Source organism: Manis pentadactyla, chromosome 11 (assembly GCF_030020395.1).
Source record: "Manis pentadactyla isolate mManPen7 chromosome 11, mManPen7.hap1, whole genome shotgun sequence".
Taxonomy (NCBI): Eukaryota; Metazoa; Chordata; class Mammalia; order Pholidota; family Manidae; genus Manis; species Manis pentadactyla.
In genome coordinates, this window is record NC_080029.1 from 34,373,382 (window position 1) to 34,392,508 (window position 19,127).

At 33.9% G+C, this 19,127-nt stretch overlaps 1 protein-coding gene across 14 annotated transcripts in view; it reads right to left on the reverse strand.

The window, feature by feature from the left end:
- GPHN (gephyrin) overlaps positions 1-19,127 on the reverse strand; it is a 752,379-nt gene that overhangs the window by 306,093 nt on the left and 427,159 nt on the right. For all 14 annotated transcript variants that reach the window (XM_036906015.2, XM_036906017.2, XM_036906020.2 and 11 more), the window contains one exon: positions 10,216-10,310. In XM_036906015.2, the coding sequence (XP_036761910.1) occupies positions 10,216-10,310 (95 nt within the window). The remainder of the gene's footprint in view (positions 1-10,215; positions 10,311-19,127) is intronic.

The window sequence follows — 19,127 nt, forward strand, 5'->3', positions numbered from 1 at the left end:
AAAATATCAACAGCATTTTTCAACAAACTGGAACAAATAGTTTAAAAATTCATATGGAACCACAAAATACCCCGAATAGTCAAAGCAATCCTGAGAAGTAAGAATAAAGGGGGGGGAATCTTGCTTCCCAACTTCAAACTACTACAAAGCAACAGTAATCAAGACAATTTGGTGCTGGCACAAGAACAGACACACAGACCAGTGAACAGAATAGAGAGTCCAGATATTAACCCAAACATATATGGTCAATTAATATATGATAAAGGAGCCATGGACATACAATGGAGAAATGACAGCCTCTTCCACAGATGGTGCTGGCAAAACTGGACAGCTAAATGTAAGAGAATGAAACTGGATCATTGTCTAACCCCATAAACAAAAGTAAATTCGAAATGGATCAAAGACCTGAATATAAGTCATGAAACCATAAAACTCCTAGAAAAAAACATAGGCGAAAATCTCTTGGACATAAACATAAACAACTTATTCATGAACATATCTCCCCAGACAAGGGAAACAAAAGCAAAAATGAACAAGTGGGACTATATCAAGCTGAAATGCTTCTGTACAGCAAAAGACACCACCAATAGAACAAAAAGGCACCCAACAGTATGGGAGAATATATTCATAAATGACAGATCCAATAAAGGGTTGACATCCAAAATTTAAAAAGAGCTCACCCACTTCAACAAACAAAAAGCAAATAAGCCAATTAAAAAATAGTCAGAGGAGCTGAACCAAAGAAGAAATTCAGATGGCCAACAGACACATGAAAAGATGCTCCACATCGCTAATCATCAGAGAAATGCAAATTAAAACCAGAATGAGATATCACCTCACACCACTAAGGATTGCCACCATCCAAAAGACAAACAACAACAAATGTTGGCAAGGTTGTGGAGAAAGAGGAACCCTTCTACATTACTGATGGGAATGTAAATTAGTTCAGCCATTGTGGAAAGCAGTATGGAGGTTCCTTGGAAAGCTCAAAATAGACATACCATTTGACCCAGGAATTCCACTTCTAGGAATGTACACTAAGAGTGCAGCAGTCCAGTTTGAAAAAGACAGATGCACCCCTATGTTTATTGCAGCACTATTTACAATAGCTAAGAATTGGAAGCAACCGAAGTGTCCATCAGTAGATGAATGGATAAAGAAGGTGTGGTACATATACACAATGGAATATTATTCAGCCATAAGAAGAAAACAAATCCTACCATTTGCAACAACATGGATGGAGCTGGAGGGTATTATGCTCAGTGAAATAAGCCAGGTAGAGAAAGATAAGTACCAAATGATTTCAGTCATCTGTGGAGTGTAATAACAAAGAAAAAACTGAAGGAACAAAACAGCAGCAGAACTGCAGGACCCAAGAATGGACTAATAGTTACCAAAGGGAAAGGGACTGGGGAGGATGGGTGGGCAGGGAGGTATAAGAGGGGGGGAAAAAAGAAAGGGGGCATTGTGATTAGCATGTATAATGAGGGGGAGCATGGGGAGGGCTGTACAACACAGAGAAGACAAGTAGTGACTCTATAGTATCTTACTATGCTGATGGACAGAGCCTGTAATGGGGTATGTGGGGGGGACTTGGTGATGCGGGGAGTCTAGTAAACATAATTTTCCTCATGTAATTGTAGATTAATGATACCAAAATAAAATAAATAAATTTAAGAAAATGCTCACCACGATATAGTTATAATCCTTAAATGTACAAAGAAATTATATTACTGACTATATTTCCTATGCTGTACTTCTATTTCCATGACTCTTTTATTTTGATTGGAAGTCTGTACCTTTTTGTTCCCTTTACCTATTTCACCCATTTCCCTACCCATCTCCCCTATGGCAGCCACCAATCCAATCTCTGTGTTTAGGTCTATTTCTGTTTTGTTTACTCATTTCTTTTGTTTTTTAGATTTCATATATAAGTGAAATCATATGGTATGTGTCTTTATCTGTCTGACTTCACTTAGCATAATACCTTCTGGGTCCATGTATGGTGTTGCAAATGGTATGATATCAATTTTTTTTTGTGGCTGAGTAAGTAATATTCCACTGTATGCATATACCATGAAATGCAAATCAAAGCCACAGTGAGATATTACCTCACAGAAGTTAGAATGGCTAATATCAAAAAACAAGAAATAACAGGTGTTGGTGAAGACGTGGAGAAAAATGAACCCTTATACAGTGGGAATGTAAATTTGTACAGCCACTGTGGAAAGCAGTTTGGAAGTTTCTCAAAAAACCTGATATTAGAAATACTGTATGATCCAGTAATTCCACTTCTGGGAATTTACATGAAGAAAACAAAATCACCAATTCAAAAAGATATATGGACTCCAAAGTTTATTATAACATTATTTGCAATAGCCAATATACAGAAGCATACCTACCTGTCCACTGATAAATAATGGATAAAGAGGCACAAAGTTTTTAATGTTGATGAAGTCCAATTTACATATTTTTCTCTTGTTGCGTGTGTTTCTGGTGTCATATTTAAGCACACTGCCAAACCTAATGTCATGAAGTTTTTCTCTAATGTTTCCTTCCACAAGTTTTATAATTTTATTTCTTACACTTAAGTCTTTGATCCATTGTGAGTTAGTTTTAGTAGATGATATTAGGTAAGGGTCCATCTTCATTCTTTGCATGGGGATATCCAAATTTCCCACCACCATTTGTTGAGGACTGCCCCTTTCTCACTGAATTGTCTTGGGATCCTTCTTGAAAATCATTTGAGCCTATGTGCAAAGGGGTTTATTTTTGGCCTCTCTAATCTATTCCAGTGGTCTAAAAAACTGACTTAATGCCAGTTCCACTGCTTTGATGATTGTAGCTTTAAAATAAGTTTGGTAATAGGGAGTGTGAATCCTCCAACTTTGTTGTTGTTTTTCATGATTGTTTTGGGTATTTGGGGGTTCCTTGAGATTCCATATGAATTTTAGAATGGATTTTTGTATTTTTGAAAAAAAATGTTACTGCATTTTAATACAGACTTCATTAAATATGCAGATTGCTTTGGATAGTATGGACATCTTAACAATATTAAGTTTTCCAAGTCATAAACATGGGTGCAGTTCCATTTAGTTAGGTCTTTTCTTCAGCAAAGTTTTGTAGTTTTCAGAGTACAAGTCTTTCACCTCCTTGACAAAGTTCATTACTAAGTATTTTACTTTTTGATTCTATTGTAAGTTGAATTTTTTCCACAATTTTCTCTTTGCTTTGTTGTTAGTACATGGAAGCACAACTGATTTTTACATGTTGATTATGTGTTTCCAACTTTGCTATAAATACACTCATTAATTCAAATAGTTTTTTTTGCAGAATCTTTAGGATTTTCTACATATAATGTCAGAGGCATATTTACTTTTTCCTTCCCAATCTGAATACTTTTTATTTTTCTTGCCTAATGCTCTGGCTACAACTTCCAATAGTATGTTTAATAAAAGTGGCAAAGTGGCAAAGTAGGCATCTTGGTCTTGTTTCTGTGTTAGAGGAAAAACTTTCAGTCCTTCCACACTGAGTACGATGTTAACTGTGCATTTTTAATATAAGACCAATATTATGTTAAGGTAGTTTCCTTCTGTGCCCAGTTTGTTGAGTGTCATTAACATGAAAGCATGCTGAATCAAATGCTTTTCTGTATCAACTGAAATGATCATATTTTTTTCCCCTTCAGTATGTTGAGTCACCCTTGAATTCTAGGTATAAATCCCACTTGATCATGGCATATAATCCTTTTAATATGTTGCTGAATTTGGTTTTGTGGAAGGTTTTACATAAATGTTCATGAGGGATATTGTTATGTGGTTTTCCTGTAGTTCTTTGTAGGTATCAGGGCAATGCTGGCCTCATAGAACTAGTAAGGAAGTGCTCCCTTCTCTTCAAATTTTTGGAAGAGTTTGAGAAGGACTGGTGTCAATTGTCTTTAAATGTTTGGTAGAATTCTCCAGTAAAGTCAGCTGGTAAAGGCATTTTTATTTGCAGGTTGATTTTTGATTATTGGTTCACTCCCCTTAGTAATTACAGGATCTATTCAGATTTTCTATTTCTTTGTGAGTCAATCTGGGTAGATTTTGTATTTGTAGGAATTTGTCTATCTCATCTAGGATATCCAATTTACTGGCACATGATTGTTCACAGTACTGTCTTATATATATAAAATCCTAATTCAAAAAGTTCCCCACTTTTGTTTCTGAGTTTAGTAATCTGACTCATGTCTTTTTTCTTAATCTATGGTATAGCTAAGTTTGTCAATTTTGTTGATCTTTTCAAAGAATATTTGGCTTTGTTGATTTTCACCATTGTTTTTCCACTTTCCATTTTATTTATCTCTGCTTTAATCTTCATTATTTTCTTCCTTCTGGTAGCTTTGGGTTTAGTTTGTTCTTTTTCTAGTTCCTTAAGTTGTAATGTTAGGTAGTTGTTCTGCAGAACTTTCTTTTTTAGTGTAAGCATTTACATCTTTAACTCTTACTGTTAGCAATGCTTCCTCTGAATCACTTATGTTTTGGTACAAACCATTGCATCAGAAGACAGAGGAATAACATTTTATATAGTGCTGAAAGTAAAGAACTGTTGACCTAGAATTCTGTATCTAGTGAAATAGCCTTCAGAAAGGAAGGTAAGATAAAGACATTTCTAGATGAAGGAACACTATTAGAAAATTTTGCTAGTAGACTTGCTTCAACACCTAGAACTCTCAACCACAGCAATGCTTAAGTAAGACTTATTAAGAATCAATTGTTTAAAGCACTTTACATGGATGAACTCACTTAATCCAAGAAAGTTTTTACTATTAACATCCTCATTATATAGTTGAGAAAACAAAAATAAAAAAGGTGTTAAAGTACCTAGTAAGTAGTAGAGCCAGCAGTTTGACTTCAGAGATGATACTCTTAACCATTACTTGATACTATCTTCTACTTTACTTGTACAAAATAACGAGAATATTTTAAGTTAATAAAGTAGATGATAACCATTTTAAACAGATATAGTGATATAAAAATTTATTTTTATTTAATTCTGCTCCCTAGAGATAAAAATAGGAAGGCAAGGCACCAATTTGATGTATTACTTTACCTTGAAAAAATTCTACTAGAACTGGGATGTGTTAGAAGTTGTTTTAGGGGCTGAGGATGTAAAAATATAGAAGATAATAAAACAATAGAAAAAATCAATGAAACCAAGAGCTAGTTCTTTGAGAAAATAAACAAAATAGACGAGCCTCTGGCCAGACTTATTAAGAGAAAAAGAGAATCAACACACATCAACAGAATCAGAAACGAGAAAGGAAAAATCACAATGGACCCCATAGAAATACAAAGAATCATTAGAGAATACTATGAAAACCTATATGCTAATAAACTGAAAAACCTAGAAGAAATGGACAACTTCTTAGAAAAATATAACCTTCCAAGACTGACCAAGGAAGAAACACAAAATCTAAACAAACCAATCACAAGCAAAGAAATTGAAGTGGTAATCAAAAAACTACTCAGGAACAAAACCCCCGGGCCAGATGGATTTACCTCAGAATTTTATCAGACATACAGAGAAGACATAATACCCATTCTCCTTAAAGTTTTCCAAAAAATAGAAGAGGAGGGGATACTTCCAAACTCATTCTATGAAGCCAACATTATCCTAATACCAAAACCAGGCAAAGACCCCACCAAAAAAAAAAAGAAAATTACAGAGCAATATCCCTGCTGAACATAGATGCAAAACTACTCAACAAAATATTAGCAAAGTGAATTCAAAAATACATCAAAAAGATCACACACCATGACCAAGTGGGATTCAACTCAGGGATGCAAGGATGGTACAGCATTCGAAAATCCATCAACATCATCCACCACATCAACAAAAAGAAAGACAGAAACCACACAATCATCTTCATAGATGCTGAAAAAGCATTCGACAAAATTCAACATTCATTCATGATAAAAACACTCAGCAAAATGGGTATACAGGGCAAGTACCTCAACATAATAAAGGCCATATATGATAAGCCCACAGCCAACATCATACTGAACAGCGAGAAGTTGAAAGCTTTTCCTCTGAGATTGGGAAGAAGACAGGGATGCCCACTCTCCCCACTGTTATTCAACATAGTACTGGAGGTCCTAGCCATGGCAATTAGACAAACCAAATAAATACAAGGAATCCAAATTGGTAAAGAAGAAGTTAAACTGTCACTATTTGCAGATGACCTGATATTGTACATAAAAAACCCTAAAGGCTCCACTCTAAAACTACTAGAACTGATATCAGAATACAGCAAAGTTGCAGGATACAAAATTAACACACAGAAATCGGTGGCTTTCCTATAAACTAATGATGAACTAGCAGAAAGAGAAATCAGGAAAAAATTCCATTCACAATTGCATCAAAAAGAATAAAATACCTCAATAATCCTAACCAAGGAAGTGAAAGACCTATACCCCGAAAACTATAAGACACTCTTAAGAGAAATTAAAGAGGACACTAGCAAATAGAAACTCATCCCATGCTCTTGGCTAGGAAGAATTAATATTGTCAAAATGGCCATCCTGCCCAAAGCAATATACAGATTTGATGCAATCCCTATCAAATTACCAACAACATTCTTCAAAGAACTGGAACAAATAGTTCAAAAACTCATATGGAAACACCAAAGACCCTGAATAGCCAAAGCAATCCTGAGAAGGAAGAATAAAGTAGGGGGGATTTCGCTCCCCAACTCCAAGCTCTACTACAAAGCCACAGTAATCAAGACAATTTGGTACTGGCACAAGAACAGAGCCACAGACCAGTGGAACAGAATAGAAATTCCAGACATCAACCCAAACATATATGGTCAATTAATATATGATAAAGGAGCCATGGACATACATTGGGGAAATGACAGTCTCTTCAACAGATGGTGCTGGCAAAACTGGACAGCTACATGTAAGAGAATGAAACTGGATTCTTATCTAACCCCATACACAAAAGTAAATTTGAAATGGATCAAAGACCTGAAAGTAAGTCATGAAACCATAAAACTCTTAGAAAAAAACATAGGCAAAAATCTCTTGGACATAAACATGAGCAACTTCTTCATGAACATCTCTTAGAAAAAAACATAGGCAAAAATCTCTTGGACATAAACATGAGCAACTTCTTCATGAACATATCTCCCCAGGCAAGGGAAACAAAAGCAAAAATGAACGAGTGGGACAATATCAAGCTGAAAAGCTTCTGTACAGCAAAGGACACCATCAATAGAACAAAAAGGTACCCTACTGTGACAGATCTGATAAAGGGTTGACATCCAAAATATATAAAGAGCTCACGCACTTCAACAAACAAAAAGCAAATAATCCAATTAAAAAATGGGCACAGGAGCTGAACAGTTCTCCAAAGAAGAAATTCAGATGGCCAACAGACACATGAAAAGATGCGACACATCACTAGTCATCAGAGAAATGCAAATTAAAACCACAATGAGATATCACCTCATACCGGTAAAGATGGCTACCATCCAAAAGACAAACAACAACAAATGTTGGCAAGGCTGTGGAGAAAGGGGAACCCTCCTACACTGCTGGTGGGAATCTAAATTAGTTTAACCACTGTTGAAAGCAGTATGGAGGTTCCTCAAAAAGCTCAAAATAGACATACCATTTGACCCAGGAATTCCACTTCTAGGATTTTACCCTAAGAATGCCGCAGCCAAGTTTGAAAAAGACAGATGCACCCCTATGTTTATTGCTGCACTATGTATAATAGCCAAGAAATGGAAGCAACCTAAATGTCCATCAGTAGATGAATGGATAAAGAAGATGTGGTACATAAACACAATGGAATATTATTCAGCCATAAGAAGAAAACAAATCCTACCATTTGCAACAACATGGATGGAGCTAGAGGGTATTATGCTCAGTGAAATAAGCCCGGTGGAGAAAGACAAGTATTAAATGATTTCACTCATCTGTGGAGTATAAGAACAAAGAAAAACTGAAGGAACAAAACAGCAGCAGAATCACAGGACCCAAGAATGGACTAACAGTTACCAAAGGGAAAGGGCCTAGGGAGGATGGGTGGGAAGGGAGGGATAAGGGCGGGGAAAAAGAAAGGGAGCATTACAATTAGCATGTATAATGTAGGGGTGGCATGGGGAGGGCTGTGCAACGCAGTGAAGACAAGTAGTGATTCTACAGCATCTTACTATGCTGATGGACAGTGACTGTAATGGCGTGTGTCAGGCGGACTTGGTGAATGGGGGAGCCTAGTAAACATAATGTTCTTCATGTAATTGTAGATTAATGATAACAACAAAAAATATAGAAGATAAGTCTCCTATTCTTAAGGATTTTATACAAATTAGGTAATACAGACAAGTTAGTAATTACAATATAGCATTTGCTGTAATAGAGGCATGTATAAAGCCCAAAGTACATACAAGGTAAAAATGCTACAAAGGAAACATTAATCTAACTGTGGTTGTTTTAAAAATAGTAACTTTTAAAAAGGCCTTGAAAAGCCTCATAGAAAATATCTATCTCAAATTTGTAAATAAACTCTCAGTTAGTTGACAGTGACAGAAAGAAAAGCCAGAAAAATCTGTTAGCATGCTGTTTACATGCTTTAATTTTCAAAGCCTTCAGCATAAAGAAGATAGACTTATACCAAAGTATTTAGAATCAGCTCCTGCTGATTAATTTTCCACTCACTCAGCAGTCCAGTGCTCAATAATTATGTGGATTCAGAAGGTAGAGGAGGAATTAATCCAGAAAAACTTTCAGTAGACAAAAAGGGATATTTTTGTATTGAATCAAGAAACCTATATTGAAGAGTTACCTTAACAGTTGCAAAGAATAATCCTCCAGATAAACTGTGGGATCCTCAAGGTGAGGAACATGCCTTATTTTTCTTTCTATTCTTAGTATCCCTAATGGTTAGTATGGGGCCTGGAAAATAGAGTATTATTATGTTCACTGAATTACATTTTTATTATAAAAGAATAAAGATGAGATGAAGTTTAATTGAGTATATTCCTTATATGCCGAGAAAGAGTTCTTTAATATTCAAAGACCACAACTTAATTCCATAGACAAAAGGGACTCAATGTGATCCTTGACTTCATATATGAAGGTAATATAAGAAAGGGTTAAAAAAGATCTGTGTAAAAGAGTCAATGTGAGCTCCTTAAAAACACCAGCTTGGGCTTTTAAATTTAATATCTCTCTAATACTTTCTTTTTTTTAATCTCTTACTAAAGTTAAATGTTATAATATAGTACATGTGATAGCAAAGAGAATACAGTAACTAATGACCCATTCACATTTTCCTGTAGCTGTGCTTGCCACTAATGGGATATAAACTTAGTAACAGAAAGGGCATTATTACTCATATTCTGTGCATTAAATGAATATATTTACTTTTGTATTTACATTGCACAAAGGATAAATAAATGGTTAAGATTATGATTGTGAAACTGCAGTTAAAAAGTTGCTATATATTTTTAGGTCATTCTGAGATCAACTGTTTATTAATCAGTGGGCATTATATAAAAAGATTCTAAGTTGACAATTTTTTCTTTAACTTAAATCATGTACACTGTTCTCATTAAAGGGAATTTTAATCTAACTGTTGCTAAAAGAATAATAATAACTAAACCACCAGATTGAGGATGGATGTCAGTATCTATGTCTACAAAGGCATAGTGTTAAATATACAAATTTATTAATACATTTTTAATTGAGCTTTTTTCATGACCACACATCATTATGCCTAAAAATTGGAATAGAAGTTCCTAACTGGTGAGAACAACTTATTTGAAAAAAACTCTACTGTTTAGTTTTATTAAATTAGCACTTAATGTCAATGAATGAATATAATTGATGATTATAAATAATCACCAAAAGAATAATTTTACAGTTTATTTTAATAAACAGGAGTTGTCTCTGGGTTTGAACTGACAACTTTTAGCAGTAATATGTTATCTTTTAAAAGTTTAAACATAATATACAAAATTAAAATATAGAAAAAAAGAACTTGAAGGAAACTATGGCCAAGATTTAAGTAGATATGAATGATATGAAGACTCAGACTCTCAACTCTTAGAAAAAGGGGGCAAACTTAGGTGTTATGATTAAAGGTTCTTAGGTTTATTAGTCTATTGTAGTGATTAGTGGCATGGAATTAATTTTCTTTGCAACATGTTGGTGACTTTCTTACCTAGAGAGCATGCCCAGAGGTGTAACATTAAGTGATCCCATCAGCATTGCCAGGGCCATCCCTGGCGCTTCCCGTTCTATTACTTCTTTTGTGGCCTGTAATTAAAGATTAAATAGCAAACTGAGTGAAATTAGCCAAAAAGAAGGAAGGCAGAGTAGTAAAATTAACTTAAAAATAATTATAAATCATGATTTCTATAAACTGTGTTTTGAAGTTCTCCAAACATTTTTTTTAAGGCACCAAGATTCAGTTCCTTGGGACTACTGAATAAAAGTGGAGGACCAGGACATCTGGGGAACTTTGATATTAGCAGACCTTTCATATCCCTTTCAACTCAGAAGTATTTGATAGATGTTTCATCTCACCTAGTAACCTAAATTTTAAAATGAAGCCTCAGATTGCTTTAACATGCAATAGACTTTTGTAGGGTAGGATATCTGGGCAGATTTTTGCAGGGCAGGAAATCTGGGTATTGTTCTTTGTTACTCTTGAAGTAATTAGGCCCTGAAAACCTGAAGTCATCTTGTCTCTCTCCTAGCTCTATGTTTTTATGATACACTTAAAAGGAACTCAAGATTTCACCAAGTCAGCTTTCCCCAAGAAAAACTCCAGATTTACCGTCTTCCATTTCTTCAATAAAAACTAAATATGTGATTGTTTTAAATAAGAATTAATGAGGTGATAGACTTTAACTATATAATAGAAATTTTAAGATAGCGCATTCTTAAGAAAAGTGTTAAAGATAGGGTTAAACTTGGGGTAAGTTATTGAAGGAGATAGGAAAATTTCATTTTTTAAAAGTCAATAAAAATAGGTACATTTTTATCATACCATGATGGTAAAGTAGTATTTTAGGCTGAAAGTTGGGAATGAAATACATGAATTAATCCATTTCTGATTGTCTGTTTCTACAAATGTAGCATGTTACAATTATTGGGAGCAATACAGGAATAAAGCTTGCAAAGTATTCCAGTGAACAAGAAAGGCAAAACAAATAAAAAATAAAATATGGAGGGATATAGGGAAAGACTGATATCTCAATAACTCATTAGAAGTAAGATGATAGTCCTAAAATTGTAGCTCTAGGCAAAATTTAGGTTAAGGACATGGCAGAATAGTTAAAATGCATTGTATATGTGTTAAAAGCCAGTTGATGTTATAAATAAACTTTAAAGATGCATAGCAATTAGTAAATCCCTTATAATCATACAGAATAAAGGAGTACCAGAATTGATGTAATCTATCAGTCCACTGAATCCCATCATAATGCAATATTTAACAATGGCAGAAATTTTAAAGGAAAACTAATACTACTGTAATGCTTTTCAATAAAAAATAGAGGGCCAGAGGCAGAAGAAAAGGAAATACTGAAATTCCTAAATTTGGGAGTTAATTACTTTCATTTAAATACACAGTTAAAAATAGTCAAGCTAGTTTTACCCAGAATCTATCCCCTTTTTTCCATATTCAGTCTAATAGGTATGATGTTATAAATTGTTTTATTGAGGTTTATAACTTCTTCTTAGGGACCTTACTACCTTAGAACCCCCAAAATCAAGCACGGCATTTAACAGAGAACAATCTTAAAAGAGCTCTTTGGATAGGGTTTATATATATTTCATTATCTGCTTGAAAAGTCACATAAGCAATGGTTGATATTTAATGGATTTGGGGGTGCACATAAAGGTTATGTATTCCAAAATATAGCAGCACACTTTAAGGACAAAGAAAGAAAGTATCAAGATAGCTGAGAGGAAGTCTTTCACTTAAACAGATACTTCAAAGCACAACATATATCCTCCATACAACAAATGTTTATTAAGTACTTACTATGTAGTAAATAGTATTCTAGGCATTGATGTTGCAGTAGGAATAAAACAAAACTTTTAAGAATGTATAAACTCACTGTCACTTAGTACAGAAAAACTCAATTGAAAAACTACATATCAGAATTATGCCAAAGAGATGCAACTCATTAATTTTTCCAGGTCTCCTAAAATATGCCATTGGATTTGGCCAGGCCACAATGATCTACCTGGACTGCCTCATTTCACGTTTCAAAGAATTGTTTTACTGGACTTTGCTTTTGTGATATGTACTGGATCAGTGAAATGGCTCAGTGAAACTCATTTTTACTGTAGGAAGTATTTAAGGCCGTTGTTCACCACATTGCACTGTAGTCCTCTTTAGGAGGACCCTTAGGAGAAATTTCCTCTTAAGTGTCATAACTAGAAATGGGTACTTTCCTGTGCTAATAATTTGATTTTTTAAATTATGATGCTTATGAATCAAGTTACTCTTGAGAACAGAGACAAATTTGTGGATACCTTTTTAGTTGGCTTACTGAACCTAAACTAATTTCACCTTATTTTTCTTTGCCCTATTTTGCCACATTTATCTTATTAAGAGTTCTGATGTGTTTTATGTATTTGAGTAAACCATCTTAGTATTAAAAAATATATAGACGGTAGATGGATGGATGGATGGATAGATGAGTGAATGAATGTATTCTTTATAAAGGGGTCTTCATCCTCTTCCAAACATTTAGGGAGGACAGTTAATTCCTTCTGAAGACTTCTTAGAGAAATTGGGCCTTCAGACACCAATCTTACATATTTTAGACACAAAAGGAAAATATACATTGTAGTGATACAACTAAAAGGCACTGGTCACTACAGTGGTAGTTAAGGTGGAGGTTGTCAGGCTCTCTGCAGGACTAGACACAAACCAACCTTTTCTGATAGGGTATTCCTAAATAACACACGAATATAGATGTAGAAAGACTGTATGTTTCCATAAAACATCAAAACTCTTCTATTTCCTTTTTATTTTTTCTTTCTCTTAAGCTGTTTGGTAGCAGACAGAAAGATACCATCTGTGCAGTCAGACAATGCCACTACACAGTTAAGGTCCCTGAGGGTAAAGGCTGGATCTGCTGCAGCATCAAGCACAATGCCCAACATATAGTACGCATATGTAATAAATATCTGTTGAATAAAAGAATGAATAAATGAACCAAATAGGTTTGAAACCTAGATTTATCACTTAGTTGCTCTGTAAATTCAATCAAAATATTTAACCTCACTGGGCCGTGTACTTAAGAATAAAATTAAGGTAATAATAAAACATACCTACATCTTATGAGAACTAAACTATGTAAGTAAATCACCTAACATTTAGGTATTCAATGCATGTGAATTCTCTTTATGCATCTACTTTCCAATTTTCCTTATATTCTTACAGTTTTGAACATACCAGTTAGAGAACAGGAATAATAGAAAAATCCAGCAGCCAAACCTGGAAACAGTGGTTGAGTAACAAAGATGACAGGAAAGAGAATGGGCAGCAAGAACCTATGTAAGAACACTGTAAGAATACTGGCAAGTGGGAGGTCAGGAAGCAGAATACTGAAATAGTGGGATCCACAAGGAACAAGCAGCCAAGTAAAGTAGGGATTAGAAGATCGATGGGAGGGCAAGAACTGGGTGAATACATTTACAAACTATAAATGGGGAGGCACAACTAGAAGGCAAAGAACAAGAGAATAACTTAATTTAGAATAAAACAAGGAAAACAATCTGTTTAAATTATTAACTTAATTTTAATAATTAAAATTAGAAAATCCAGACAGAAGATACGTTTTAAGAAATGTAGCTTTATCCTTTCAATATTTACTAGTATGACAGATAAATGAAGGTTATCTGTGTCTGTTAACGAGTAGGTAACAAGCATCCATTATCAATAGCAAAAAGGATGCCATTAAGCTTGAAACCATTTTCTCTTACTTAGCTTCAAGTTCTGTTTCTCATGTTTTTATATATTTTAACTTGATTATCAAATTCCCTTTTCTCCCTTGAACAATACTAGAAATTTATATTCCTGCTTCCTATATAACCATTTCTGAACCAATAGACTCCAAAATAATGAAGTTTAATTGGATTTAACTATTATCTTTAAATAAGACATTTTATCTTTACTTCTAAATGCTTTATGAACTATGAAAGTTCCAGCCTCTTATAGAAAACCACTTATTGTGGTATTTTTCTTTTTACCTTTTAAGATAACATTAAATTCCAAAAGATGCTTCAAAGGCTGTTCAAGTTGCAAAACAGAGTGTCATAAACAATAACTCTATTGGCCCGGGGAACTTGTCAGTTAAATTCAGGCCCATTTTTAACTTCACAGGAAAAATGACTTTAAAAAAATGTTATTGCTAATAGGCAGTGAATGATATTTAAATATGTACGGGACATATAATAGCTGACTTTAATTGTGTGCAGAAATTCCTTATATATGCATGATGACTGAAAAATCACTTAATATAGATCTTTTACTTATTTTTATGGCCATACTTTTATTAACAGGGAATAATTTGCCTATTATTATTTACATGATTGTTACTTGACTATGTAGATTTACTAAAATTTCCTAACAATAACTGCAATCACCTCTACTGGTTAAATAATCTTAAATAACAAAGACTATCTTTGAAACACCATTATTGGGTATAATAACATTGTTCAGCTATCAAAGTGGGATATGATTAGAGCAGTCGTTATCAAACTTTAGTGTTGAGCAGATCTCCTAGTGGTCTTGGTAAACATTGATTGCTGGACCCCACTCAGACATTTTGATTTAAAATGTCTGGTTTGGGCCTCAAAATGTGCATTTCTAACAAGTTCCCAAGTTATGCTTGTAATGCTGCTTAGAGTACCACACTTCTGAAAACACACTGTAGATGGAGAGAATGAGGTAGATGAATGACGATGTATACCACTTGATCTTATCTTCATGATCACCTTATATTCAACTTGGTAAAAGTAGACTTAAATAAATGTGAGGATCCTTCATCAGATATAGTGGGGATATAAATTAGGTGAAAAGAGGCAGTTTGATGCCAGCCAATTAAATTTTACTGACTCTATCCAATTAAAGGCAAACATCAATTGTATTTTATATTTTATAAAAGGGTCATAATGAACAAATAATTCAGAGCCTACCCCTATAAACATCCCTTGGTATAGAGAAGCTATCTTATATGTATCTTTTTCCTCAGGACTACATATGATAAATAAAATTTACATACACAACCAAGCACCAGGTATAAAAACCTACTCCTTTCCCCACTCATTTAAGAAACAGAGTGGACTGGAAGAGTCACATTAGAATAAGGGCAGCTTTGAATTTATTCTAATTATTTAAAAACATTCATTTGCAGATTCTGTTAATTTTATATTGATGGCACACCTTTCAACCAAACATACCATATCAGTGTTATCATAATATGTGACTAAATGGTTAAAGACTATAGCTACAAAGATTGAGAGGTTGCAAACAAAGAATGAAGGTAGTTATCTCAGTTTTACTTAGGAGATACAATCTTATTGATAATGTGTTTCTATTCCTTGGAATTTCAGCCTTCTTAAAATTTACATTTTCTTCCACCCTTAGAAGCAACAGAAAGCTTTTCAAAATGGTGATGTTCCATTTTGTTTTTCAATTAAAGTTATACAATATTTAAATAAGTTCTAATTATGATGAAAGATCAAAGGAGACAGTATAATTGTAGAGAGAAAGCAAAGAAGTAAAAATTTATGTACCGCAGGAAAATTCATTTTCTATTCCATTCAATGAACATATGCTTCACAGGGAGCATGTGATGTCAAGTTAAGAGTCTGCTATTTACACAGTTCATCTCAACTCCCATAAGTATCACTGAGTTAACGTATCACCATGGTACATAAGATTCTAAAGGTTAAAGATTACTAACATGCCAGTCAACAAATTTATCTGGTTCAACAAAAGGGTTTACTTCCATGTTAGAGCGAAAATTGGTTATTGGACTACTAATAATATAATTTCATCATGGGTGACAAAAGATTTCCAAATGTTACTTTAACTATGAAAAATCTCACCATTTGTTAACACCTGGATCCCAACCCTTGTTAAATAACCAACTTGAGTAATAAGTACTCCTCAGCTTTACAGCTTTCTCTTTACACAGTGTTATTTTTCACATTATTTGCCTCCTTTATCTAAGCATTAATTTGACATTCATATTATCAAATAAAAATCCAGAAATTCAATGAGACAGAAAATAAATAAAGAAACAGAGGAACTGAATAATACATTAGATCAGATGGATTTAACAAATGTCTACAAAAATTCTACCCAAAAGCAGCAGGATAAACATTTTCCTCAAGTATACATGAAACAATCTCCAGAATAGATTACAAAAAGCCAGAATATGCCACAAAAAGAGCCTCAATAAATTCAAAAAGATTGAAATTGTATCAAGCAGACCAAAATGGTATGAAACTAGAAATAAGTTACACAAAGTAAACAAAAAAGCCTACACACGGAGGCTAAACAACATGTTTCAAAATAATTAATGGATCACTGAACAAATTAAAACGAATCAAACGATACATGGAGACAAATGAAAACAAAAATCCAACAGCCCAAATCTTTGGGGTGCTGTGAAGGCAGTTCTAAGAGGGAAGTATATAGCAATACAGGCCTACCTCAAGAAACAAGAACAATCCCAAATAAGCAGCCTAAACTCACAATTAACAAAAATAGAAAAAAAGAACAAATGAATCCCTAAGTTAGTAGAAGGAGGGACATAATAAAGATCAGATCAGAAATAAACAAAATAGAGAAGAATAAAGAACAGAAAAAAATTCATTGGACCAGGAACTTGTTCTTTAAGAAAATAAACAAAATAGATAAACTCCTAGCCAGACTTATCAGAAAAAAAAAGAGAATACACATAAACAAAAACAGAAACAAAGAAGGAATAATCACAATGGATGTTATAGAAGTATGAAGAGTTATTAGTGAGTACTGTAAAAAATTATATGTCAATAAATTGGACAACCATGAAGAAATGGACAAATTCCAAGAAAATACAACCTTCCAAGACTGACCCAGGAAGACACAGAAAATCTGAACAATTACCAGCAATAAAATTGAACTGGTAATCAAAAAACTCCTCAAACCCTCCCAAAAAACAAAAACCCAAGTGCAGATGGCTTCAGAGCTGAATTCTACCAAATATTTAAAGAAGAGCTAACACTCAACCTTTCTAAAGTATTCCACAAAGTAGAAGAGGAGGGAATACTTCCAAACCCATTCTATGAGGCCAGCATCACTCTAATACCAAAACGAGACAACGACACCACACACAAAAAAAGAAAAAAATAGATCAATACCTCTGATGAACACAAATGGAAAAATATTCAACAAAATACTAGCAAACCAAATTCAAAAATACATCAAAAAGATCATCCATCATGACCAAGTGGGAGTTATTCCAGGAAGGCAAGGATAGTTCAATATTTGTAAATTAATCACAGTCATATAATATATTAACAAAAAGAAGAATAAAAACCACATGATCATCTCAATAGATGCTGAAAAAGCATTTGACAAAATTCAACATCCATTCATCATAAAAACTCAGCAAAATGGGTTTAGAGGGTACATACCTCAACATAATAAAGGCCATATATGATAAACCCACAGCCAACATGATACTTAATAGCAAAAAACTAAAGGCTTTTCCTCAAAGATCAGAAACAAGACAAGGATGTCCACTCTCACCACTTTTAATCAACATAGTACTGGAGGTCCTAGCTACAGCAATCAGACAAAATGAAGAGATACAAGGAATCAAAATTGGTAAGGAAGAAGTTAAACTGTCATTATTTGCAGATGACATGGTATTATACATAGAAAACCCTAAAGACTCAACCAAAAAACTATTAGTACTAATACCTTAATTTAGCAAAATTGCAGGATACAAAATTAATACACAGAAATCCATTGCATTCCTATATACTAAAAATGAACTAGCAGGAAGAGAAATCAGGAAAACAACTCCATTTACAATTGCATTAAAAAGAATAAAATATCTAGAAATAAACTTAACCCAGGAGGTGAAAGACCTATACTCTGAAAACTGCAAGACACTCAAGAGAAATTAAAGAAAACACAAATAAATGGAAATCTATCCTGTGCTCATGGGTAGCAATAATTAATATTGTCAAAATGGCCACTCTGCCCAAAGCAATTTACAGATTCAAAGCAATCCCTACATAATACCAACAGCATTCTTCAATGAACTAGAACAAATAGTTCTAAAATTCATATGGAACCACAAAAGATCCTGAATAGCCAAAGCAATCCTGAGGAGGAACAAAGCTGGGGGGATGATACTGCTCCCTGACTTCAAGCTCTACTACAAAGCTACAGTAATCAAAACAGATTGGTACTGGCACAAGAGCAGATCCATAGATGAATGGAACGGAATAGAAAGTCTAGATAGAAACCCACATTAATATACAATAAAAGTGCCATGGATATACAATGGGGAAAAGACAGACTCTTCAACAACTGATGTTGGCAAAACTGGACAGCTACATGTAAGAGAATGAAACTGGATTATTGTCTAACTCCATACACAAAAGTTAGCTTGAAATGGATTAAAGACCTGAATGTAAGTCATGAAAGCATAAAACTCTTAGAAGAAAACATAGGCAAAAATCTCTTGAACATACATATGAGTAATTTTTTCCTGGGCACATCTCCTTGGGTAAGGAAAACAAAATAAAAAATGAATAATCAGAACTACATCAATCTAAAAAGTTTCTGTACAGCAAAGGACACCATCAGCAGAAAAAAAAAGGTATCCTACAGTATGGGAGAATATATTCTTAACTGATTCATCTGACAAGGGGTTAACAGCCAAAATATACAAAGAACTCATATACCTCAACACCCAAAAAACAAATAACCTGGTTAAAAAGTGGGCAGATGACCTGAACAGATATTTCTCCAAAGAGAAATACAGATGGCCAATAGGCACATGAAAAGATTCTCCACATCACTAATCATCAGGGAAATGCAAA